Below are 26,342 nucleotides of genomic sequence, written 5' to 3' on the forward strand. Positions count from 1 at the left end.
AGGAGATGCTTTGCTGGATTCCAGAAGGATTTGTCGCCGTCCCCCGGGTGACACAAACGATGGGGAAGGCTTTGGATTAGGCCAGGACAAGGATACCAGTCCTGGGGGACACCTCAGCCCCCGGCTGGCTGACAAAGGGCTGTGTTCATCTGAGGGAGCCCATCTCGATTCTCGCCGGAGAATCTGTGGGAGAATCGCGCCGGTTTGAAGCGACTGCGCCCGCGGGCGTCCCCGTGAGGGGCTGCAGCCAGCCGGGAAGGAGAGAGGCAGGGCGGGGAAACCAGCGAGGCAACAGCCCCACCAGGACGAGCCGTGACGGACTGTGAGGGAGCTCAGACGCGTTGTGACGGAAAAAGCGGGCTGTGAGGGGAAAAGCGAGCTGTGACGGAAAGAGCGGGCTGCGAGGGGCGAAGCGCGCCGTGAGGAAGGTGCAGGCTCTGAGGAGGCGCCGCCCTCCACCGCGTTCCCGGCAGCCTCCGCCGCTGTGGGGGCCCGGCAGCGGCGCAAGATGGCGGCGGACAGCGAAGTGAGTGTCTGCCCGGCTCCTCCCGCTCTCTCCCTGCTCCCCGACTCTCCCCCTCCTTCCCCCTGCTCTCTCCGCTCACCGCCTCTCCCGCTCTCTCCCCGCAGCCCGAGTCGGAGGTGTTCGAGATCACGGATTTCACCACCGCCTCCGAGTGGGAGAGGTAGGTGCTGCCGCGCCCCTCACTGTGCGCGGGGTGAGGCGGGGGCTGAGCCGAACCCGGCCCGGCCGCTCCTGCCCTGGACAGCCGCACCTCCGGCCGGGAGCTCCCGGAGCCTTTTCCCGGAGCCTTTTCCCGGCATTAGGCTCAGGCCGCGGCCGGGGAGCGGTTTAAGAGACTCTAAGTCGTTCCAGCTGTTTCTGAACTTAGTGAAAGGTCTGGTTTAATGCCTATTTGCAAGGGATTAGAACATACATTCAGAAGGCTTATGTGTTATCTAAGTAGCTGCCTGATTGTTAAGAGAGTCATCTTGTAGCTGAAGACTTTAAAAGTTAGCAGAACAATGTGCAAAGAAATTTAAGGTGAAGAACGGTCTTGCAATGTGAATGTATTATTTCAAAATGCTTTTTCCAGTGGAAGTACTTATGTCAGGAGACAAGAGACTTAGTGTTCCGCTTTAAATCTGAATTTAGTGTATAATTTTGTCTCAAATGTTTATTTATTTGTGAGCAATGAAACTACTTAAATGTTACGTGCTGCAGTCAAAAGAGGATCACAGCAGTTGCTAAAAGTAACTATTGTGTTAAATTTAAGCTTAGGAAGACTGTTATGTGTACAACGAAGTAATTGTTTTGGCTTTATTGGGATACTTATTATTGTGGGGGTTTGTTTGATTGTTTTATGGCTTTTCTAGGGAATTCCATAGTAGAACAACATGCTGCCTGCTTTTAGGTGGCTGAATTATAAATGCAGGTTTAGTGTTCAGCAAATATTAATGCATTTTCCCCTCCTTAATAGATTTATTTCAAAAATAGAAGAAGTATTGAATGACTGGAAACTTATTGGGATTTCTTCAGGCAAACCTCTAGAGAAGGTCAGTTACTGCTTCTGAATTTTCCTGTAGAATTTGAATTGCTAACTAGTAATACAATAATGCACACATGTATTTCATCTGTTGCTGCTTTCTTAGATGTAGCAGATAATGACTTTATCAGGGAATTTTACTTGTAGAAGTGTCAATTTGACAGACAATTGCAGTAAATTCATTGGTGCGTCATCTACCAAACAGCTGTTTCCCTGACAAAATCCATCTTCATGTAGGGCTTAGGGATTTTTTTTAACTCTCAGTTTAAATCTGGAAACTGCTCTAAATACTTTAAGAATCTTTTTAAGGTCCTGCCTTTTGCCTTTCTCACACCTCATGTCCTTATGGCTGAGGTTTGCACAGTGCTACTCGTGACTCAGTTTCATAGATGGGAGAGATTTTTTTTTTCAGAGTCTAATTAGAGCCTTTGTGATGCTTTCTCAGTCCTGTGAAATGCAGAGGAAATTGCTGAGCTCTTCTGCTTATGCAGTAATGCAGATAAACTCAGCTGGTTTGTATGGAATGGCTGATTTGTTTCCAGAGGAATTTTATTGCTTTTTATTCCAGTCAGGTAGAGTATTTTAAATAAAACTTACGATATCTAATGCACCTTAGCTGTCCCTGTATTCCTGCATTTCTTCTTTTCTAGACTAGAGTTCTCTTCTTAATACCCTTTAAGATCAAAGGATTGTTCAAGTTGTTTTGTTTTAGTAGGAGCAGTGATGCTGATTTTTTCACACATTCCCATGCTATATATTTTTTTTTAAATGAATTATCCTTACAGAAGTTTGTAAGTTTTAGACAAAAATAATAATTTGTTGGTGAAAGTAAACATCAAGGTAATATTTGCAAAGAATGGTTTAGATATAGATAAAATCCCAGGTGGGAAGCTTCTGTCTGGGCAAAGTTGAGGGTGCATATCTTCAGATGTGCAGCTGCATATGGGAGGATGCAAATCTTTATTGCCATATAGTTCTCAAGACTGCAAGATGCTTTTGATTTTTGAAATGAACATGATTATTGGCAACATGGATTTTAGCAGTCAGCTACCTTTATAATGAAGAGCTTTGAGAATTGCTTTTTGAAATTAAGTCATGCTGAGCTATTAGATAGTAGAAAAACACAAGTAAACATTGTTGATCACATAGGTAATAAACTTTTAAAGACTAATGAATGTTAACCATTTCATGTTTTTTTATATGCAGGGTATATTTACCACAGGAACATGGGAAGAGAAATCGGATGAAATTTCATTTGCAGACTTCAAATTCTCAGTTACCCATCATTATCTTGTACAAGAACCCAGTGACAAAGATGGGAAAGAAGAGCTGGGAGAAGGTATCTGATAGTTCCCTTCCATAGTTGTAAGGATAATGACAAAAGACAGTGTCAGAATGTGGAGTCCACAGTGTGCTAATTTGCATCTGTGATGAGTGTGATCTGACATTTCTGCTTTTAGTTTGCTTTGCATTCACACAGTGCTAATACAAGGCAATTGTAAGTGAGCTGGATGGATGTGATGATACATTGATTATGTATTAATTTTTATCACAGATGCACTTCCTCTGCCAATGCAGGACTTGCTGTGCATGAACAATGACTTTCCTCCTCGAGCCCACTGTCTGGTGAGATGGTATGTGTGCTGCCTCTCATCTCCACTGCAAATGAGCATAGCAGTTGGAAAATCTGGCACAATCAGTTGTGTATTTGGTTTTTCAATTAAACGTTAAAGCTAAGGCAAAATGATTCTTTGTACTAGACACAAGAAAGGAATGCAGAAAAAGCCTGCCATAATGGGCCTATCTTTAATTTGTTTTTCCCCTCTAAATATTTGTCTCAATTTCATATATTAACCAGGCTTTTATGTGCATTCTTAAATTAGGTGCATTCTTTAAAAGGAAAGCTGCACCACCGTAAGAAACAACAGCTATATTCTTAGTAATGCAGATCTTGAGCACATAACAGTATTGGTTCTAGAGAGTTTGGTTTTATGTACAACCAGTTCCAGTCATTTTTAACTGGAAAACCTCAGGACTGCTAGACCTGGAAATCCTTCCATTCAAACATGTTACACTGTTGGAATGCTGTTACTCAGGTAGTTTGTGATTTCAGGATCTGCAGCACTCCATGCTCACTCAGTTCTTGACCTCCCTAAAAATAAAGAGGTACTTGCATCAAATTAACAGACTCTATGATCTGTTGGTGAGAACTAGGTTCTTCAGGTCACAGTATTTTTCTAGAATTGTGTTTCAGCTGGCTTGCCAGGATCTAGAAATGTGCTTTTTTTTCTCTTTGTCTTTCAAGGTATGGCTTACGTGAGTTTGTGGTTATTGCTCCAGCTGCAAATAACGATGCTGTTGTTAGTGAATCCAAGTGTAACCTCTTGCTGAGTTCCATTTCCATTGCACTGGGCAATACTGGCTGGTAGGTAAAAGCATAAAACTTTTTACATGTCCAGGTAAAAGTCCAGCATACTGCATTTGTGGGGAAAAAGTATTCAAGTGTTAGCAAAATACATTCAGAGTTCTTTTATTTGCACTGTAATATTGTTAGAGAAGGATTGAAAAAATCCCCATATGTAAAGATTGGATTAATATTTTGTTTATTTTCATTATTGTTTAAAAACCTTAAGGGCTCTTAAAAGCTGCTAGAAGTTGGAATAATATGGAATTGATAAACATCACTTCTGCAAGAAGATATCTTCTGTATGTGTAGTGACAGTAACTTCTTAATTTTCCTCAAAAATTATATAGACTGAAAATGAGGTAAATGAAGTCATGGAGAGAGCTGTGATTATGGCATGGCAATTTGTTCTGCATTCTGTTTAATGATGACATTAACAGTGTTTTTCTGTGATCCCTATCAAGTGTTTCAAAGTGCATTTGCTTAGTAGAAAATACATTTTAAGGGATGAAATTATGTTGAAGTTATGCTAGAATATTCAGCTAGTTTTAGAGACTACAAGACAGCAGGACACTTAAATAATCTGCAGTTTTGCTGTTTTGCAGTCAGGTGCCCCTGTTTGTGCAGATCCATCACAAGTGGCGGCGGATGTATGTGGGGGAGTGCCAGGGCCCGGGCGTGCGCACGGACTTCGAGATGGTTCACCTGCGCAAGGTGCCCAGCCAGTACACACATTTATCAGGGCTGCTGGACATCTTCAAAACCAAGATTGTAAGTGTAAAACTGATCTGTATAATTTATGTTCAACCCCTAGAGTGTTTGAGAGGATTTACTCTTTACATTGAATTTGTTCTCTGCTATTTTGAAGGGCTGCCCTTTGACACCTCTGCCTCCAGTTAGCATGGCTATTCGGCTCACCTTTGTGCTCCAGGACTGGCAGCAGTACTTCTGGCCACAGCAGCCACCAGGTAGGAGACTTGTGTCCTCAGAGTCACTCATTTTCAGACCACCAGTCAATGCTAAACAAAACATTTGTGTGTCTTGCCAGAAGAATTCTAACATTTTCTGCTTTGCTAGGAAAAGCTTCAGTCCAGTCCCGCTTTATATGATGGGCGAGGCACCTAAAAGCTGCTCTCAGGTTGTAGCTCATGGCTGGGACAGGTGTTTTAGGTAGGGCTGTGTCTGGAAATGTGGGTTAGTCAGCATTTAGAAATACAATGATGTTTCTAAAAGGGTGTTATCTATGTGGAATGAAAATGGTGACTGAATATGAAGAATTCTGCCCTGAATTTCTTAGGGAAATGTTTAGATTTTATTCTAATAAATGCTAGTACTTTGTGGGAGTTTTTGTCAATTGTTTCCATAAACAGTATTTGAGTGTATTAACAGTGGGAAAAGCAGAAAATATTCTCACTTGAGGTAAAGGTTTGGATTTTTGTTATTGTTGACACAGTACTAAACTTTATGCAGGAGGAATTTCTGAACAGGTCTTTTGTTATAGTAGCCTTGCATGAAGGAGAAAAATAACATATAGTCCTAAATTTAAAGTATATAGAGCAGACTTGGTAAGTTTATGCCATAAGGATGCTGTTTAGGAAAAACAGAGGTAGTTGCTCATTTGGTACTCCAAAAATAATCTCTCATATTGTTGCTTGGGGTGGCACTGTCTTCCTTGAGTATCAAGGTTTTGTTTTTAACAGATCTATTTCTGTGTAAGTAGTAGCAGAAAATAAAACTGATTTTAAAAAATTATAAACTTCTCAAAGGTAAAAAAATCTAGGAAAAAGGCAGATATTAGTTCCTCCTTAACATCCATTTTATTAGTGATGTGATGTTTTAGGTACAAATTGAGGGAAGAGTTAAAATGCTCACGTTCTTTTCTTGACTTGGTTGCAGTTTTGCATAACAAGCTTGAGGTATTTAGGGTACATTTGGAGAGATATAACTCATGTGGCTTGGTTATCTAATTGTTTGGCTTTCCTTTGCTTAAAAAAGTACACTAATCAAAATCCTGTGTTTTGAACAAGTGCAGTGGGATTGAATCTGTGCTCTGTAGCTGAGGAATGTATGTTGAAGATATGTTTAAAGAGAGTCCTGCTTATTAGAGAGAGAAAATCACTGCTGTTTTAAATGATAGTTCTTCTTTGGTTAACAAAGTTTACCTAAAGAATTTGGGAAATGAATTCCACAGATTCTATCTTTTTATTGTTTCTGCAGACACAAAATGTATTTTCTGTAGTCTCTCTGCTTTGCTGTAGTTATTCACTATGTTAGGATCTCAGGTTTGTCATGGATGAGTTGTATGACTCTGATCATATTTCTTGATTGGAGCAGTTTGAGTAACTTCCACTCCTTTAGTAGTGGTATTGTGGTTAAGGAGCCATGTCAAAGTGTGTTACAGAAACTGGAGATGGACAGCATCAGTTTTACTGCTGTTGCTACATGCAATTGTGGTTTTATGTTCACTGGAAAGAACTAGACTGTAACTTATATACCATCGCTCAATTAGCTCTTCTCAAATAAAACCAAAGAATTTAAATGTCTTTTATCTTCTCTGCAGAAGAAATTATGTAATTAAGTTATCCAGATACTTTATCTTTGCTAATACCTCACTTGTTTTGTTTGTAAACAGTTTGCCAGATGCAATTAAAATTGCAGATCAGATGCTGTAACAGCATTATTGTAATGGCATTACAATACATTATTATTATTACCCACTTTAAGTTTTGTTCAGTGGAGGATGTCTGGTTTTGATTTATGTTTTGAAGGCAATAACGTGGGAAGTCCCTGAGGGTGCTGGGAGGCACCTGTAAGTACCTGGGACTACAGGGAATCCCTGAGATTATTTGATTAAGCTCTCTTCATAAAATTGTCAACTTTTAAAAGTAGTTGTTTTTTCACTCTGCGAAGCTGTTCTTCCAGCGTCTTCCTTTTCTGCCTGGAACTGATTTCCTGCCCAGATATTTTTATGGCACTTTTGTGTCTGCTCTTGTGCCAACATTGAATCTTCTGGGCTGTCTTTATAGCTGTCATCATTTCCTGTATGAAGGAAATAACCTTCCCTCAACACAAATTACAAGATTTTTATCTGTCCCTTTGAATGTCCTGTTTCATAGTCACTACCCAGTTTCTGTTGGAAGCAATTGCTTTGACTGTATGTTAGGACTGTGTTCTCCTAGCTCAGTCACCTTAACTGCTCAGCTCTTCTCTGGTCATCCTGCAAGTTAGAGTCTTTGCAGTGAAATGAAGATGATACGCTGCTTCAAATGTTCCACAAATTCTTTATGGAAAATGTGTTGATTTTTCTCCAGATATAGACGCTCTAGTTGGGGGAGAAGTTGGAGGCCTGGAATTTGGGAAGTTACCATTTGGTGCCTGTGAAGATCCTATTAGGTAAGACAAGAGTTCAGAAAACTGTTTTAGAACTTTCTTAATGGAGGACTTAAAGGTGTGTTATTTCAAATCTTAGCTTTGCCTAAAGCCTATTTCGCATGTCAACAGATAATTATTCAGGTACATCACAAGCATCTGTGAAGGGTAATGGTTTAATGGCAAATAAGACTACTTGTAAAATTGTCTGATGATATTCAGATTTCAAGCTCATATGGCTTTTTCTATAAATTTCTGCAGTACCCTGTTTATCTCTATCTTGAAATATACCTCAAGGTAAACCTTAAAAATGATGTGCTTTTGTTCAAGGGTTGGATTGTTCTCATATATGCAGTGAGAAAACTTTCTGGAGAACAAAGTACATAGAGGGAATCAAATACACATACCCTTCAAAACATGAACTGTGATGGAGGGAACACTTTCTGTTATCATGAAAGACTGAAATCTTGTTTTTATTTCAGTGAACTGCATTTAGCTACAACGTGGCCTCACCTTGCAGAAGGGATAATTGTTGACAATGATGTTTATTCGTAAGTATCTTGTCTGAGTTGCAAATAAATGTGGTTTTTTTGCTCACTGCTGCATTTTAGTGTCATCTCAAGCACTGTGTGGCTTTGCATGTGAAAAAGAACCCATTTTGAGGAATGCTAATGTCAGCTGATAGAATATCTAATTTGGGAAAACACATTTTGAAATGCATTTCTGTGAGAAAATATTGTGTTGTAATCTCAACAGAACACAAACCCCTGGTTCTGAGCATATTCTCATGTTAAGACTTGATAATTTTGTGTATCATGTATTTCCTGGAAAAGATGATAGTGGAGCATGGAAGGTAAAAAGAATTTGCTGCTTGATATCCCTCTCCTAAAAACTGTCATCCAGGTTTTCTGCTAAAGAGGAAGAAGTGTTTCATGTTCATGTCATGCACATACATGAGAACAGGGAGTCTTGCATGCATTTCAGTGTTTGCCATGTTCTCCTATGTAATGTGGTGACCTCACTGGTTATGACATGACATTTTTTGAGTATTTGATACTCATCTTTCCAATACTTATAGTGGCATTTGGTTTTCTTTTTTCTTTTTTTTTATTTTCTTTTTTTCTTTTTAAATTTTTTCCCCCAAGCGACCTGGATCCACTTCAAGCACCCCAGTGGTCTGTGAGAGTTAGAAAAGCAGATAACCCTCAGTGTCTACTGGGTAAGACGACATAATTTCCTGTCTTCTCCTGCAGCTTTTTAACTAAAATTGCTAAGTTATGAAGTTAGGGTGGATTTGTTGATTACCTGATGGTCTCTGTTTGCTCACTCCCCTTATTTTTTTGAGTGAACAGTATTTTGGGCTTCTTTTTCAAGAATACAAGCTTTGCAAATACATAAGTTCCTGTTGTAGTTTATTCTGTGTCTGTGTATGGTGAAATTCACTTCTGTTCTTATTTCACGAGGTTCCAGAGAATAAGAATTTTCTCTGTGTTCTATGAAAATTTAGATTTCCTAGAATCTTCCCATTTTATTGTGTTTTGCATGTATCCATCTCCTTAGTTCAACCAACCTGTCTGACAGGGAAGATTAATACTTCTGGAATGCTGTACTCATGTGTCTGTCCTTGCCTTTAAGCTTGTGGGGAAAAGGGTTTCAAAACTTTCCAAGTTTTATCTTGCTTTGGGTGAATTAAGCTGCAGAGAGAGCTGTGCTCTAGAGAGGTGGCCAGGAGCTGCCTTGGTGTGCATTTACCTAAGCTTTAATTATGTGGTTTAAGATATTTATGCTTCAGAACAAATTATCAGCTGTTCTTTCAGAAAAGTTAAAAATTACTGTCCTTGGGGCATAATTTTGAGTGTTGGCTCATTGTTCAGTGAGATTTTTGGCTGAGTTCAGAAGCTTTGTTCCTCTTACAGGTGACTTCCTTACTGAATTCTTCAAGCTTTGCCGTCGGAAAGAGTCAACAGATGAGATACTTGGAAGGTCTGCATTTGATGATGAAGGAAAAGGTAAAACTAAAATCCAGCTGATTTGTGTTATTTGTATTTAACTGTTTTGTGTTAGTTTACCTTCCCTGTACCCTAATCTTGACTAGTATTGATAACTCTTACACATTCTCTGTAATACTCCTGAGAATTTTCTGGCCAGGACTACATGATGAAATTTCTCATGAAGTCTAGACAAGTTTAGCTCCCAGAGTCCCAGAGGGACAATTGCCTCTGTTATGGTTGTGGCTGTTTCTTTTTACAGGAATAGAAGAGCTTAAATTTGACTAGAATGTACAAGAATTTGGTTATAGGACGCATCAGATTTGTCTGTATAGTTTTATGTACTTTTGCTTTTTCCACTTCTTTCTTCTTTTCGCTGTACTCTCTAGTACATGTTAACAGCCATTTTAAAGAATCTCTGATCTCTTGGAAAGGCTTTGCTCTCATCCTCTCTTAAGGAAAAAAGAAAATAAAAACTTCCCAAATTATCTGACCAGCAATTCGGGCTTTATCCCAGCTATATAAATACTGCCATCTTTTTGATGTCTCTGTCCCTCTCTTTGTCTTTGCTTGCTGTATATAATGAAAATTTCCTTCCTTCCTGCTGCTTGTCACCTGTTCTTCCCTCCAAATATGGCCTGTATCAATGTATTTTCCTTGGTTATACTTGATCTTAGTTCTGAAGGAGCTTGCCAGTGAGCTTAAAAAGGTGTTAGAATGAGGAGGGTGTGTATTACTCACAGTCCTTGACATACAGTTTCTTTAGCCCTTCTTAGCTCTCGCTTTGCCAGTATGGGCTTTTTCAGGCTGCTGCTAATTAAATTTGTCAGCTCTCCTTATAACAGTATTAATTCAGTTTATTGTAAGAGACATTCTCAAGTTTACCAGCAGCAGCTCTGAAAAAACCCAGACTTTTGATTTGAGAACCCAGTCTTTTTGATTGAGAAGTTTACCTGACGACTCTAAAACAGAATTGTGCTTACATTATGTCAGGCCAGTGATTAATACAGGATTTATTTAAGATTTATCTAAAGCTTTAGCATGTGCTGGAGCAGTCTTTGTTACCTGCAGTGTGTTTATTGGTATGATGTATGAACAGGTTTAAACACTGAGTCTCCAGCAGGCTTTTGGGATACTCTGTTGGTAACTCTGCAGTAGCAGTGTTGCTACAGCAGACACTGCGTGCAGCCAGCTCAGTCTAGACTTTATTTGATGAATTAATTCAAGGACGGTCTGTGACTCATTTCTGAGCTCCTTCTGCTGCTTGTATTTGCTAAGAGCAGTGAATGTCAGGCATGGAATGTGCCAGCAGAGGCGTAGCTCTGGTTCACAAGGGGTTAAATATCAATACAAGGTAAATAGGCTGATTAAGACAGATGAACTTTTGAAGATACATGTTCTAGTGTTTGGGTTTTTTTTGTAGTTTGTTCTAATTGCTTTTATTTTATTTGCTAGAGGTTGCTGATATCACCCATGCGCTGTCGAAGCTCACAGAGCCAGCACCAGTGCCAATCCCCAAACTATCAGTCACAAACATGGTTCACAGTGCCAAGAAAAAGATCCGCAAGCACAGAGGTGTGGATGAGTCTCCTTTGAACAATGATGTACTGAACACCATTCTCCTGGTGAGTGAGCTGTCCCTGCACATGCATTCAGAGAGCAGGTGGACTTCATACACTGATACATTTGGTTTAGAGCCTATGGCAGATTTAAAGATATCTAATGTCAGTTCCAGTATTTGAATTGCATTTAGCAACTTCTTGGAACAGCCCAAGTTGTTACAAGTGTGTGTACTGTAAGTGGGCTAAAACTGGTCTCTGAACTCTGCTAACAATTTTAATTACAGGGATTGCTGGTATGAAGCCAGTAGTAGCTTTATGGAGAAAGTGGGAAAGCCAGAAAAACCATACTGATGGAAGGTTATTTTTTTTATTTCTTCAAGTTCTTATTTCCTGATGCTGCTGACAAACTTGCAGATGTATTTGAAAGCAGAGCCAGCACTTCAGCAGGAAACAATCCTCCTCCAGAGAATGAAGATTATGTAAGTTTTGTTAAGTGACACAAGAGAGAAAGCAATTTTTTGCGTGTTTTATACAGACTTTGCTGTGCTTGCCCTACATCCTGTAATACTTAGCTTTTGGAAAGACGAATTTACCTTTGTGGAATCTGTAGGTAGAAATAGTGATGATTTCTGTTTCCTTCTAATTCCATTTTTCTTCCCAAAGACTATAGTTTTTGGTATCTTCTAAGCTTAAAATGTTGCTTAGCCACTAACATTGACAAACAGGAAAGAGATCTCATGGTTTTGGAAAACAAAGCCATTGTTTCTATATTTCCTTCTTTTATTTCTTCCCTAGAATCTCTTCAGTCATTTTAAGTCTGCTCCATCTGACAGTCTGACATACAAATTAGCTTTATGTCTTTGTATGATAAACTTCTACCATGGCGGAGTCAAAGGAGTGGCACATCTTTGGCAAGAGTTTGTGCTGGAAATGCGTTACAGATGGGAGAACAACTACCTTATTCCAGGGTAAGACTTGTTGTTGCTCCTTGGTCATAGAAAATGTTCTTTGTTCCAGGAACTGAGTGGGGTAACTGTGACTTTGAAACATAGTTTTGAGTTTTTTTAATTGCAAATGCTATCTCTGTTTTTATTAACCTACTTCCTTAATGCAAGAAAGGGCAGATAGTATGGAAAAGCATCTGTGCCCTCTTTTGAAAACTTCAAGATGCCTGGGGAAGCCTAACTTAGACATCCACTCTACTGTGTGAATACAGGTGGGGAAAAAACTTACTGTGTGTAGTTTCACCTCTCTTCTAAGGGAGCTGTTCCAAGGTCTTGCTGGTGCAGTGGCCTTTTCAGGTATTCCAACTCTTCCAGTTTCTGTCTGCTGCAGGAGAGCTTGGGGCAGACCAAACCAAGGGCTCTCTCAAGATGAGGTAGAGCAGTAACATACCCTGCTTTTAGTGTATGGTATTTTGGTTGGGGTTTGGGATATTTTGTTAATGTGGTGGGCTGGCCATTTAATCACTAGTTTGTACATTGAAGTTGTTACACTAGCAGATAAAATAGAAGCTGAAATGTATAGCTATGACTCCACTGTATCATTGCGATTTTAAAAGTAGTCAAAGATGCTTAATTCCTGTTTGAAAGCAGTTACCTTTTCAGCTTCCAATTGGAAAACTGACCAGGAAATGTTTCACACTAGTGTGAGTGATCTCTGAGCTCCTGAAATGAGCTGTGGGAAACACATGTAATTTAAATTCTGGGCTTGTCTACTGAGACAACAGAAGAGCTGTGTAGTTTAAATGGTGGGGGTGGGTTCAGTGTGGGTATTTGTCCCTGTTCTAGATATCATGTGATTTAAGACCACGTGTTGAAAGATTGAACTTTATAATTGATAATGGTCACACTTCTACCTTTTGTTAGATTAGCTAATGGCTCTCCAGATCTGAGATGTTGTTTACTGCATCAGAAACTTCAGGTAAATATCCCAAATTTAAGAATGATTTTTCTCCTAAGGAAATTGTCAAAATTATAGTAATTATTAGCTATAATACGTTGTTTTTGTAGATTTACTTATGCTTGTGTCTTTTGAGTATGGAATTCAATTTTTGAGAAAAATTTTGTTATAGCAACAAGTTCAGTGGAATTGTTGTCTTTTAGAATTGCAATTTTGCAGTGGCTCTACAAGTTTTTCTGTATGATTGTCTCCATAAGGGAAATAATTACTGAACAATTTTTTTTTTTCGTTCCTTTAACGTGTTAAATTAGATGCTAAATTGTTGCATTGAAAGGAAGAAAGCAAGAGATGAGGGGAAAAGGGGGAGCATGTCTGATCGTTCACCTGGTGGTGCTTCTGGTGATGGTGCCAAAGGAGGAGACCACTCTGGGGAAAACCCAGAAAAAGAATTTGGCAAGTCTTGGGAATCGTGGAGTGACAGCGAAGAGGAGTTTTTTGAATGTCTCAGTGACACAGAAGATCTTAAAGGAAATGGACAGGAAAATGGCAAGAAAGGAGCAAAAGAGTCTGTAAATTTAAAGCCAGAAGGTCGTTTGCATCCACATGGAAAACTGATGCTGCTGCATCCAGGAGAGCCTCTCTACGTTCCAATAACACAGGTGAGGGAGCGGGAGCTGAGCCAGATGTGCCATAGAATACACAGAACATGGTTCATACCTGGGACTGTTACACTGCAAACAGTTTGCAGCTTACAGCCTTGTCTGTTGATAAAATTGAGTGGTTTTGACCTAAGACCTTGTTTCTAATCTTTAAAACTTAATGAGGCTGTTAATCTCACACATTCTTTGTTTTATTTGAGAGTAATTACCTGTACCAAATTTCACTCCGAACAAAATTTTTAAACAAGAATTAAAATTCCTTGCCTAAATTTGGGGTTCTTTTTATTTCCAGTTCTTGAGGTATTTTCCGTCCCCTCACTTTTTTTCCTATAAAATAGGAACTGCTGTAGTCCTTGCACCACAGAGATTTTTGCCTGACTGCACAGTACTGGGTCAGTTTTGCTGCTGTATTTGTTTTTTTTATAATTTCTCATCTCACATCTAAAAGGCCATAGTCATTAGGTTTGGTGCCATCTCTAAAGTAGGTTTACCATCAAACAACTAGAAATGTTACCTGACATCAACCGGCTTTCCTGCAGAGTGACCAGCGATAAAATAGGAAGTGGTGCTGTCACAGAAAATAGTTTGAAATCAGCCATGCATGAAGAATACAGTAGTTTTTGTTCTCCTGAGAGAAATTATTTCTAATTAATGATACTTTGTTTGGGTGAAACATGAGCAGAGTGTAGCTGGGCAAAATGTCCTCAATTAATTATGTACTGACAGTATCAACAGCAAAAAAATCCTGCATTGCTTTGGGTAGATTTTCATCCATCTCAGCCAAATTGTACCAGTCAAACACTTGCTTGATTTCATTTGGATTTTGGCATTTTATCCTTATACTATTACCTCATTCCCAGGTTATTTGCTGTTTAGTTTCTTTGTTAGCATCCTCTTCAGATGCACAACTTGAGGCTGAGCTGTTTAAGCAGTGAAAGTTGCGATCATTTCCTTTAAGTAGAAACGGAGCAGAATGAACTTGTGGTGAGAGGGAGCTTCCTGCTTCTCCTCCCTTGCTCTGAGTCCAGGAGAGGCTGTTTGTAACTCTGTGTGTTTGCTGTGCCAGGAGCCAGCCCCCATGACTGAAGACCTGCTGGAGGAGCAGTCGGAGGTGCTGGCCAAGCTGGGCACGTCGGCAGAGGGAGCTCACCTGCGGGCGCGCATGCAGAGCGCCTGCCTGCTCTCCGACATGGAGTCCTTCAAGGTAGTGCTGCTCGGGCTTGGGTGAAACTGGATTGCTTTCTTCTTCAGTAAACTCTCCCTCTTGCTTGTGTTGGACAGTTCTGAAGGTTTCTAAGTTTTTAACTGGTTTCAAGTTGAAAAGAAAATCTATTGAGAAAACTCTTGGCACATCTCAAAATCTATGAGGATGTGGTCTGTTATGCTGTAACATCCCAGGAAATTTACACAATGTCTGTGGGAAGGGAAAAAACACATCCAGCATAAAAACGATCAATTGTGAATTAAAGCAGCTGTTCATCAGGTTGGGACTGGACTCACTGTGGTTTTGGGTTTCATTTCTTGTCTGAGCTCTGCAGAGGGAGCTAAGAGCACATCCACTGCTGTCATCATAGGAGCCCAACACTAAACAGATTAGAGATTTTGTAGTGAAATAACCATATATATATTTTTAATTATCACAGTGTTTAATGGTGAAAGGATATACTGTGCTGTACAGTTAGAATATTTATAATATAACAGTAATCAGCTTATGAACAGTGACTCATGGCATATTAGATATATGTAGTTTTATTTATATGGTGCAAGTAATCTGAAATATCAAAGTAAAAATAGAGAACTATAATTGGAAGCACAAATAGTTTTCATAGGTACATCAAATAGAAAACTAGGATTGCTTTTATGTTCTGGACCTGTAGATGCAGTTAATTGTGATGATATTGCATCTATGAAAAACAAAGTTATTTTTGTTTGGGGAAGATACATTTTTAAAGTTCCTATTTAAAAGAGGAAGGAAATGGTGAATTTGGAGTGTTAAAAGGTGGAAAGTCAGTGCTGAAAGCATGCTTAGGCAGCCTACTGATTCTTTAATGGCATAAGGTTAGTGAAAATACCTATTTATTGCATGTGGCAGGTGCCAGGTAGAATCTTAACTATATAATTTTGAGCTTGCCTGAAATAACTGATGAATGTAATGAATGTACATATAGTGGATGATGAGAAGGTAGTTTTTTTTGTTGTTGCTGCTGATGTGGGTTTTACCGCTTGCCATTGTCTTGGTTTATGCTTTATTCTCTCTATCCTACTGTACAGTTTGTTGGCTGCAGACAGAAGAATTTCCTTAGTTCTCTCTCTTATTCTGTGATTTACCCACTAAACCACATTGCCCTCCTATCCAAGATGTCATGTTTTTTTAGGATTTTTCAGGAACAAATTTTCTGTCCTCCCTGCAGGCAGCTAATCCTGGCTGTTGTCTGGAGGATTTTGTGAGGTGGTACTCGCCTAGGGACTACATCGAGGAGGAAGTGGTTGATGAGAAGGGCAATAAAGTCATTAGGGGTGAGCTGAGCGCCCGGATGAAGATTCCCAGCAACATGTGGGTGGAGGCCTGGGAGACAGCAAAGCCAGTCCCAGCACGGAGGCAGAAGAGGCTTTTCGATGACACCAGGGAGGCTGAGAAGGTGAAAGCTCTGGGGCTGGTGCCAGTCTGGGCTGTGATGCTCCCTGCAGCCCTTCCTTCCTCCCCTGCAGCATTTAAACACTGACAGGTCCTTGCACTGTGTTCTCAGAGTTACTGAACTGTTTTGTACATGGCTTAGGGTTGATCGGAAATACCTGCTGCTCTACAGGAGGGTGTTTGAAGTAACTAAAAGTATGCAGTGTTACTTAGGTATTTCTTTGAATTATTAGTAAATAAACCAGATTTTTACCTGCATACGTGTTAGGAACATTTTAGTTTCCTAATACAGTTATTTTTAGTTTCATTCGAACCTGTTGGGAGGATTCATGTAAAACTGCATCTCAAGTCCTGTCTTACAGTGGTGTTCCATTCTTGTGAATTCATTTTTCTTAGGTAACTTGTTGGGAAGTAGTTTTGATCACTAAAATACTAAATTTTCTAATGTTGCAGGTCCTTCATTATCTTGCAGTTCAGAAACCAGCTGACCTTGCAAGGCATCTCCTGCCTTGCATCATCCATGCAGCTGTACTCAAGGTAAAGGAGGAAGGTAAATAATGTTTAATAAATTATTAAGATATTTAAGAAGGAGCAGTGATGCAGTCAGTAATTACAACTTTGTTTCTTTCCTTATAATAGAAGCACTAGAAGATATATCTTCAGTTAAGAAGATTATTAAGCAGATAGTATCACATTCCAGCAAAGTGCTACGTTTTCCCAGTCCAGAGGATAAGAAGTTGGAAGTAAGGCTTTTGTAGTGGCTGGGGCTGAAAACCTGACAGACTTTTGTTAAAAGAACATCTTTTTAATTTTCCCTTTTATCAAACGCTTGCAGGAAATTATCGCTCAGATTATGAGTGTGGAAGCCATCATTGCCAGGGCAAGGTCTCTCAAAGCAAAATTTGGGGTAGAGAAATGTGAAAATGAAGAGGAGAAGGAAGATCTACAAAGGTGACTGGTTTTTTTGAATTCTTATTTTGCACTGTGTTGTTTTGTTTTTCCTCTGATGTCCTTGTTTTTACTTTCAAAACTTATGACAATGGTGACAATAAAGAAATACTTAGGAATCATATTTGGTATCCCTATCACTAGGCTGTCTAGAGATGATGTGTGTGGGTACCTTCAGTGCTCCTCCAATTAAGTATCTTTGGAGACATTTAGTCCAGGTTTTTTTAGTAGAATTTGGTTTTATCTTGATAGTGCTGGGGACTATATTTTTTGTGTATATAAAAGATACAGTTTATGAACTCTTTTACCATAGCAGTAAAATTAGGACTAGAAATTTAGTATTTTTAATAAATATTATGGAATGAAATAGTCCCAGTTTTCTTATTCTTGTCTCCTTGCTGATGTGAAACATCACTGAGCAGCTCTTAATGGAAAGTGACAAGGAATGTTCCCTTGCATCACTACCTGCTGTCAGATTGTTTACTTGCTGCTCAAGATGACTAATATGTTATAAAACCCAAGTTAACTTCCTGCTGCTGTGCTGAGAGGGAGAGATGACATTTGTGCAGTACCTGTTGGGAGTTCAGAGATGTTGTGTCTGACCAAGGCAATGTGTGTGTGCTAAAGAAAAATGTCACATTGTGAATACTTCTGCATGACCAACACCATGGAGGCTTTCCTGTTGATTTTATGCATCTGCTTTAGAAGCCTGGGTTTCATTCTTGGGTAACTGAGAGGAGAGTTTTTTCCCTAAACTTTTAGAATATAGAACTAAGAGAATCTGCCAGCTCTCACCCTGAGCAAATGATGCTTGGTGATGGCCTTGGCACAGGAAACAGCTCATTTAGATCAGCACACTGGATCTGGCCAAGGATTAACCATTCCCTTTTCCTTTTCAATTGTTTGTTCTTTCAGATTTGTAAACAGTCTCCTGGAGCAGCCAGAAGTGTCAGTTGTTGGTGCAGGAAGAGGACCTGCTGGCAGTATCATTCACAAGCTGTTTGTGAATGCTCAGAGGGTAAGAGAGAGCTCTGGGTCGTGCAGACACTTCTGATTTAACCAGAATGAGGCAACGAGTTACCATAGGGTGCCAGTGTATTTTGTCTGCATATCTGCATGTATTGTCATAAATGTGCTTGAAGTGTTTTCTGTGATGTTCAACATGATTTTGGCAGTAACAGAACCGTGCAAGACCAAAGAAGAGTGAGTGAGCTGGGATGTTAAACAGATGAAGCCAGCTGGGTAGATAGAGGTGTCAGTAATGCTTTATGTACTGCAAATGGTAACATCAGTAATGCTATTAAGGCAAGAGAAATTTCTGCCTCATCACAGCAAGGTCAAGTGTTGATTGTTTCACAGAAGAACGTAGAAAACCAAGTCATAACATTATGTATTTTAGAAGGAGTAACTTCTTAAACTGAGGCTTAAGATTGGAATACTTGAGATTTCTTCTGTGGAAACGAGCATGCTTAGGAAGTTTCAGTTCTTTTCCAGTTTCTGCATTTAGTTTCCCTATTGCGAGTGTTGCATCTGTTTTCTGGAGACCCTTCCCTTGCTGATATTGATATAAATGTTGCCTTTTTCTCTTAAGCAGTCTTTGGAATAATTAGCCTGAAAGTATTGATTTCCAAACTTCATGGACTGCAGTCAGCCTTCAGTTTATATCAGAATTACACCTGTTCAGAGCATCAGATTTTCTAACTCAAACTTAACTACAGTGGTAATAACAAGGTAGCAGCCTGAAATCCCATTTGGAAATAATTGCTGAAAAAATGTTGTTATTGGGTGTTAAACACTTCAAAGAGATCAATGCTTTTGTAATAACCTGTATTTTGCAACACACCATAAAAAGGACCATTCTGAAAACAGACTATGGTTATTCTGAGGAATGAAAATCAGGATGCTTCTTTTATTCTTCCAGTCTTTAGGGAAAATGTGTTTGCAAATCTGAACCTGCCAACCAGCCACCCTTACAGACTCCCCTCTAAAGCCCAAGACTGTGCTCTGTAAGTGATGCACACATACGCATTTGTCTCTTTGAGAGGCAGTGTGTTTTCAAATCTTTAGGATATGTGCTAATGTCTCGGGTTTTGTTTTGAAACACCACTAACTGAAGCAGGTTACAGGTACTTCCCACTAATAGCTGGTCAGCGTTAATGTTTCTTAGTGGGATAGGAGCCAATGTGCTACGAACCCCACTTTGTGTTTAACCTGTCATGAGTTATTTCAGTAGAGAGCTGTTTGGTAAATAGAAGTGAAATTAGTTTCTTGTTCATTACCTTTTGAACCTGGACTCTTCTCTGAGCTGTGTATGATGTGTTCTGTTCTTGAGTTTTCTCAGGAAAATTCTGATAGCCAGTGCATGTTCTTGGAGTGCATGATGTCTCTTAAACCTACAGTCTCCTCCTAACCTCTTGTAAGCCACCTCTGACTTGCCTTTGTTTCTGTCTTTCATCATTGGTTCTTTTCTCATCCCTTTCCAAGCTGACTGAATCTTCTGATGAGGTAACCAACTTTGTCCCTCCTTTCCCTTTCATCTTCTCTGTACAGAGCTGAACCTTCTGGTAGATATAGTGCAGCAGCGGATTCAGTTTGTACTGGTGTTCATGTATTGAGCGTAAAAGTACCTCTGTGTTTCCAGAATGGTTTTCCTGCATTCACACTATATTTTTAGAGCCTAATAATGCATAGTGAAAAGAGAGAGAGAGAGATGTTTAATAGAAAAAAACCAAAAAAATTCTCAAAATGAAAAACCCAACCAAACAAAAAACATTTCTTCAAGTGAGTATTGATGTATTTTGATGCTGCAATATGTGGCCATGCCTTTATATTCTTTTTGCACCACTGTTTGTTTGTTCATGTTTGGGGGAGGTGTTGATGAACAATTAGCTGAATGCTGCATTCCCAACACTTCCTGATGCTTTTGGAAATATTTGGGAAAGAAGCAGGGTAACTGTGTAAAGTGTAGCACAGGGAAGATCCTCTCTTGGTTTCCTGGAGCTGTTCTTATGGGAACATGTGGCACTTGGTGGGTTCTGTGGCACTGCCTGCAGAGCCAAGCAGGGCTGGGAGCAGAGAGCCAGCAGCCAGTGGCTTCTGCCACACCTCAGTGGTGGTGTCAATGTACATGCTTGAATTAGGAAAGACACTATTAGGGTATTGGTTGGGGTGTGTATCCATAGGTATGTGTAATTGGGAATGTTTATTGGGCATGCCAGCCCTTCTTCCAGTATCCAGGCATCAGTGTTGCTGCTGCCTGGCTCTGAGGCAATGAACAGCCATTGGGATTGTGCAGTGTCTCACTCGCTCTGCAGAGTGATTTCAGAGTGATTCTGGCCGTGCAAAGCCCATCCTGCAGTAGTGCTGGAGTCTGAAAGGCAGCTGAATGTCAGGACTGCATTAGTGGAACTGATGATTTTGAAGTGGAAGCTGTCTTGGGCTCCTGTAGCTGCAGGGATCTGAGGACAGAGCACCATTTCCTCCAGTCACAACCCTTGCTTCACACTGCCACGGCATCAAGAATTTCAGCTAGGCAGAGCTTCACCATTCACACGAGGGTTCTTCCATCTGGTTACTTTCGCTTTATTTCCTAGCATCCCATTAGTGCTTCGCTCTGTGTACACATAAAGCTTCTAGATGTGTTCCCCATTTCTAATCTTCCTCTGAGAACAGCTTTCTGCATCCCAGTCAGAAGCAGCCTGGCCTGTCACTGTGGCTGTGCTCTGTCGCAGGTGCCCGCCGTGCCGCCGCTGGAGGAGGAGCTGCGGCGCTCGGGCTCGCAGGAGGAGCGCAGGCAGGGCGTGCAGTCCGAGTTCCCGCCGCCCACGGGCCGGGAGGTGATCCTGCGCACCTCGGTGCCCCGGCCCGCCCCCTACTCCAAGGCGCTGCCGCAGCGCATGTACAGCGTGCTGACCCGCGAGGATTTCCGGCTGGCGGGGGCCTTCTCGGCGGACACCACCTTCTTCTGAGCGCCAGGGACTCAGTGCTGCGGCACGGAGCGCTGCACAGGGACTGCGTGCGCTGCTTTCTAAGGACTTGCACTGGCCGCCGGGAGAGGTGGCTGGAGCAACTCATCTCCGAGGTTTGGAATGACTTCAGGAGTGGTTTCAAACTCTCAGTCCAGAGGGAGCATATCTTTCTTTCCTTGCATTAGCTTAATTACGGACCTGAATGGGCTGTGTGCAAATATTCGTGTTGAAATTTATGCAGAACATGCTGCTTTACACTTCAGGATCAGACTTTATCAAGTGACATTAGTCCACTTAAATTGATATATATAAACATTAAGTAATTTATATTTATTACTAATCATAATTACAGAGCCCAGTATTTTTTGGTTAATTACTGTTTCAAGTGCTTCTGAAATATCCTATTTTTATTTAAAGTGTACAGTTCATTCTCTAGATTGTGCTAAACTCTGCTGGTTGGCCAGATGTCTTCACTTCTCTGGGACAGAACTAAGTGCGCAGTGAGTCTGACAGACAGCCTGCAGTGGGATACTTTATATCCTTCCCTGTGTGCAAGGGCCAAAGCTGATGGAAATGACACCCCAGAGGTGTTTCACTGTGAGCAACTCAGTGGTGTTTGCTGAGGCTATTTGCCTGCACTCCCTGTCATCGATGAGAGAGGAGGGGACAGCTCTGTCACCTCTGGCCCCTCACCCCATTTGTGCCAATGTTGCTTTACAGTGACCTTGTCATATGTTTGAATGAGAATCAGCAGAAGATCAGCATTACTTGACCAATGTACAAACAGCTGCAGTACTGTGAACATTACTCAATAAACGTGAACATACTGTTGGCTCTCAGTATTCCCATGCCCTCCTTGTATACTCTGATCCAAGGACATTGTGACTACACTGAGAACAGAGAGTTGAGTTCTGCTGTTAGTAGCAGGATCCCAGGTGTTACCCTAAAACTTCTTTGAGGGGACAGGAATCAGTCTTTCCTCACATAAAGTGAAGTAGAAATACATTCTTCAGGATGAAGAAAAGTTAACAAGGTCAAATCTTGTCACAGACCTTGTTTTCCAGGCAGCATGTGTGTTTCCTCAGACATGGGGTAAGTACAATAAAGACCTGTAGCTGCTGTTTAACTGTGTAGCTTCTTTAAAATTAATTACACCAGGCAATTCCTTATTTACCGGTATGTAAAAATTTAGGTTAAGCTTCTTCCTCGATACTCTTGGCTTCCTCCTCTAACGAAATATTACACTTCAGTGTAACCTCTTGTAAAGGCTGTAGAAACCTGAAAGTCATACTTGGTTATCATGCTATTCCTACCTGGTCATTTAAACTGCTGGAGAGGTGATTACTTTATAATACTCAGACACAACATCATTAATGCAGCTAAAGGCCTCTTAGTTTGACTGTAGAAAACTGTGCACTCATGCAACTACCTTGTCTTAAACAGTCTTTTTCTCTGCTCAAGAGTTATAACTTTAAGGATTTTTCTCAGAAGTGTAACTCAGCTTATTTTAAGTAGCTGTAGTTGGAATTGCAGCCCTGCACTGTCAGATGATGTGTTGTGCACTGCTCTGCTATATGAGCTTACAACTTAGCATTCAAGGGGTGAGGAGAGACGGCATTAAAAAAATCACCAGGAAAAAGAACTGTATTTATTTAAAGTAACTGTAAAGCAAGCCAGGTAAGCAGTCCAGAATTACCAGCATCTCTGCAATCTTGTTAAGGAGAATTTGACTGTAGCATTTCCCAGAAACGACCTCTGATGAGATAATTGCTAATATTTAATGTTTCCTATCCTGAGTAACATTTCAATACAAGCTGGTTTAAGTAAAACCAGAATTCAACTGCCATAAATTCTAAATGCCAAAGTCCTGTAAGTCAGGCCTGTGCCAAGAGTCAGCCTTCCATGGGTGAGAAGCACTAGAGGAGGCAAATCACTTGTGCTAGTTTTTGTCATCATCACTGTATTTTTTTCTGTGGTTTTGGTATGTGAACAACAAATAGAAGTAAAACTAAGACATCTTCTACGTCCATGAAGGAACTTCCTTAAATTCTTGCAGCCCTAACTGCCCTGCAAGATGAAACCATAATGCTTCAAAATGGTATTAAAGTTACACACAGAAATTCAGCTTTAAACCAGGCCATAAAAAACCATGATGATCAAGTACTTTGGATGTTACAGATTACTTCTTTGGTTTAATTCCTTATTTTCTTCTACCAACAGCATGATACAGCAGTTTCTGTTCAATCAGTGCAAGAGGAAAACACTATATTAGTTTCAGTTACAATGTACCTGAATGTACCGTGCATTTTACTTCTTCACCAAAAATTTGGTGATATCACAGCCATACTTTGTAGCTAAAGACCTTCTCTTCAGCTGGCTTCTTTCCTTGGCCTGTTTTGCAGTTCTCTGCAAAAGAGAGAGACAGGTTTCAGTGAGTATTGACACTTTGCAACATATCCAGCAGAAAGCATTAGCCCACAGTCAAACTCCAGTCTATCTTTGCAGTAGACAGGATGATGAAATACAAATGTTTATTAAGGCAACATTTTCCCAAAGCCAGAGGAAACTGTCATATTGTAATAATTTAATGCTGCCTTTCCACGCTGGCTGTATGGGAGGGAGAAGCTGTGAGCACTGGGGTTGTGGAGGAGGAGGGAGCAGGGCTGAGGAGGAGCCCAAGTGAAGTTTCCCCCCCCAGTTCCCTGTGAGAGGGCCAGGCTTCCCTGGCTCCACACACTGACCTCCCTGTGGCAGGCTGTGCACAGGGTCTGAAGGTTCTCCAGGGAGCACTGTCCTCCTCCACTGTACACGGGCTGGATGTGGTCCACCTGCCAGAACTGCCCCTCCGCTGGGCTCCTGATCATCTCATTCAGCTGCAGCACACAAAGCACGTGGCAGGGGTGAGACACTGCTCAGCTACAGGGACATCCTACTGTAGGAACAAGGAAGTTCTGGGAAGGAGCTATCTACAGTTTTCATCAAGATAAAGAAAGTCAGACTTGGCATTTTTTAGTTACTTCCACTGGACAAGCAACCAACTCTAAGCAGTTCGCACATTTTCACCCAGCCCTGGCTGTACACGTACCTACCCACAGAATCAGAGCTCTGATGCCTGTGCCTTTTAGAGGCATTAGAAGACAATGGGATTTAGTTAATCTGATTGTTTTTAAGGACTTTTTTTTCTTCTTCTGTTGTTGGTGCTAGGTTACCTTTCTATCTTAAATCTAAAAAAAGTAAACCTATCTAGGTTAGAAAGTCCAGACCCATCACCTGCCCAAGGGGAAGATGAGACATCCAAGAGCCCTCCAGAAGCTGCTTCCTCTGGCTCCTGGGCGCGTCCCTGACGCTGAGGTAGAGCTCCTGGGCGTTGTGCTGGCAGCCCTGGCACACGCCGTGCTCGATCTGGAACACCTGGGAGCGCAGGTAGCTCTGGCTGGAGCGGATGGAGAAGTCCTCCTGGCAGGCGTGGCAGCAGAAGCGCGTGTCCCAGGCGGCACGGCCGGCCGGGGGCTCAGCTGTGGGCTGCTGGCAGCTGAGACACAGAGGGGTCCCCTGGCTGTCCAGGGCCTGCAGGTACCCTTTGGACAGGGAGGAGCCTCTGCTGTCAGTTTGCTCTGCAGGAAGGGCTGAGGGGTCATTTCCAGTTTCTGAAAGCAGTCTGATGGCAGAGAACAAAGCACAGGTCTGGATAAATGACATGTCCATGGGGGCTTTATGCACTATGTTCTGAAAAATCATTTTAGCTGAAATAATACCTTGCTCAGATTGACACCTGCACAGTGCAAATCCTTTACTTGGTTTACATTTCCATTTAAACAAAACTTGGCAATACAACAAGGTAGATTTTTCTTCTGCACATCTTACTACACTTGGTTATTAGCTGAAATAATACTGTATTTATAAAGACATGGTGATTTCTATCAGGCATGTACACATACAAAAAATCACCTCTTTAACAGAAATCACAAAGTCAAAGGAAAGATCCTGGTTTCTCTACAATCTTCATGGCTGCCTATCAATTCCCTACCAAAACAAAGTAGGATACACAGTGCTTGTTTAAGAAAAAATTTTAAAAGGGCAATTCCTGTTTGGAATTTTCACTTCTTTGCACCGTTTTTTTTAAATTCTGAGGCAAAACAGGAGCAAATTCTGTGTCCCCGGTTTGATGCTGATCTCACAAAAGGGCTGAGCTAACATTCTTTTCTCTAACTAAATCATGTAACCATTCTTTTGTTTTGTTTTAGTCAGACTCAATTAATTAGCAGCTCTGTCAGCAGACAACAGATGAAATCTAAATTTTTCAAAGAATAAAACAGAACTCATTAGCACTACAGCCAAGTTTCTTATCTAACTACTGTACTTCAGCAAAGCAGACACTCATAAATAATTTTACTATCATTAAAAAAATGTGGCAAAAGAACTTAATGATCCTACTGCATTAATAAACCTTACTTTGTGGATGGTTTAGGAGAAGCACCTTTGTCCAGAGAAGCCCCCATGTCTTTGGAGATGAGGCGAACGCTGCCCCCGCTGCTGCTGGCCTTGGAGAGCGAGGCTGCTGCCACATCCTCCCTGGTCACATACCTGAGGGAGTGACAAATCCTGTCAGCAAAGGGAGCAAGCTCCCTCGAGGAACATCACTCTGGGCTGCAGCAAGACAGGTACAGATTGGTACAGCAAGATTGGTCTGTTCTCTTCAAACATCCCTCATTTTCTGGATGAGAAATGAAGAAAGTTGGGGAAAATGTGCTTCATATACTTCCATATTAAATATATTTTTCTAAAAGTGAACTCTAACCAGTGAACAGGTAATTTGGTTTATGCATAAAAATTAAAAAATTACTGCAATTTGATACTGCCTGACACTGAAACCTGAAAGGCATTTTATTTCAGTTAGGTGAAGTTTCAGTGACACTGGATAATCCAGGAAGCTTTACAAGCTCTGGAGGACTCCTTGCTCTGTTAGCTATGTTTGATCTCCCCACTTCATTTAATGTGAAACCCTGTAAAACACAACTGCTCTTAATTAAAAACTTAAAACTGCTTCACAGAAACCACTATTCAGGCAACTTCTGAGGACATCTCTGTACTGAACATCTGCCAAACCCTACACCCCCCCTTACAAGGCTGCTGTAGGTCCTGGTAGGTTTTCTAAAAGATTTTTTCTACACTTTATGGAAGGACACAATCAGGCAAGGGGTTAAGAAACACTTACTACCCTTTGCTTCTTGTATTACTGGAATTACACACTACTTATTTACTTAATTACCTACAGCCAAAATAGAGTCACTCTGAGGGATTTAACAGTCTGGACTTAGGGGAATAAGAAGGTTTTAAATGGTTTGCATTACATGTTCTGT

At 40.8% G+C, this 26,342-nt stretch overlaps 2 protein-coding genes across 5 annotated transcripts in view; one reads left to right on the forward strand and one right to left on the reverse strand.

Moving 5' to 3' along the window:
• The first annotated feature begins 212 nt into the window (after nucleotides 1-212).
• Nucleotides 213-21,824, forward strand: RAB3GAP1 (RAB3 GTPase activating protein catalytic subunit 1). 2 transcript variants are annotated; one of them, XM_056496004.1, is made up of 24 exons: nucleotides 213-526; nucleotides 631-686; nucleotides 1,482-1,557; nucleotides 2,754-2,886; nucleotides 3,103-3,181; nucleotides 3,853-3,972; nucleotides 4,557-4,722; nucleotides 4,820-4,919; nucleotides 7,263-7,344; nucleotides 7,803-7,871; nucleotides 8,466-8,539; nucleotides 9,237-9,329; nucleotides 10,764-10,933; nucleotides 11,251-11,349; nucleotides 11,666-11,838; nucleotides 12,739-12,793; nucleotides 13,084-13,431; nucleotides 14,498-14,635; nucleotides 15,843-16,070; nucleotides 16,520-16,616; nucleotides 16,706-16,809; nucleotides 16,902-17,017; nucleotides 17,930-18,032; nucleotides 20,746-21,824. In XM_056496004.1, the coding sequence occupies exons 1-24, from the start codon at nucleotides 509-511 to the stop codon at nucleotides 20,980-20,982; spliced, it is 2,934 nt and encodes a 977-aa protein (XP_056351979.1). In that variant the 5' UTR covers nucleotides 213-508; the 3' UTR covers nucleotides 20,983-21,824. The 2 variants fall into 2 exon arrangements, with proteins under 2 accessions (XP_056351979.1, XP_056351980.1); XM_056496005.1 differs by lacking the exons at nucleotides 16,902-17,017; nucleotides 17,930-18,032; nucleotides 20,746-21,824 and having other exon boundaries at nucleotides 483-526; nucleotides 16,520-16,603; nucleotides 16,706-16,793.
• Nucleotides 21,825-22,616: 792 nt separating this feature from the next.
• ZRANB3 (zinc finger RANBP2-type containing 3) overlaps nucleotides 22,617-26,342 on the reverse strand; it is a 41,085-nt gene continuing 37,359 nt past the window's right edge. For 2 of the 3 annotated variants that reach the window (XM_056496001.1, XM_056496003.1), the window contains 4 exons: nucleotides 25,435-25,566; nucleotides 24,253-24,640; nucleotides 23,724-23,855; nucleotides 22,617-23,388 (listed from right to left, as the gene is read on the reverse strand). In XM_056496001.1, the coding sequence (XP_056351976.1) occupies nucleotides 23,290-23,388; nucleotides 23,724-23,855; nucleotides 24,253-24,640; nucleotides 25,435-25,566 (751 nt within the window). In that variant the 3' untranslated portion in view covers nucleotides 22,617-23,289. Of the gene's footprint in view, nucleotides 23,389-23,723; nucleotides 23,915-24,252; nucleotides 24,641-25,434; nucleotides 25,567-26,342 lie in introns of those variants that run through there. The other variant, XM_056496002.1, reaches the window with a different exon arrangement.

The sequence above is a fragment of the Oenanthe melanoleuca genome, chromosome 7, assembly GCF_029582105.1.
Source record: "Oenanthe melanoleuca isolate GR-GAL-2019-014 chromosome 7, OMel1.0, whole genome shotgun sequence".
NCBI lineage: Eukaryota > Metazoa > Chordata > Aves > Passeriformes > Muscicapidae > Oenanthe > Oenanthe melanoleuca.

What these genes read in the sequence shown, in the direction of transcription:
- RAB3GAP1 (XM_056496004.1), top strand. An exon ending in ACTCAAGGTAAAGGAGGAAG is followed by an intron (nt 16,617 to 16,705) that starts GTAAATAATGTT and finishes TCCTTATAATAG; the next exon opens with AAGCACTAGAAGATATATCT. An exon ending in CAGAGGATAAGAAGTTGGAA is followed by an intron (nt 16,810 to 16,901) that starts GTAAGGCTTTTG and finishes AAACGCTTGCAG; the next exon opens with GAAATTATCGCTCAGATTAT.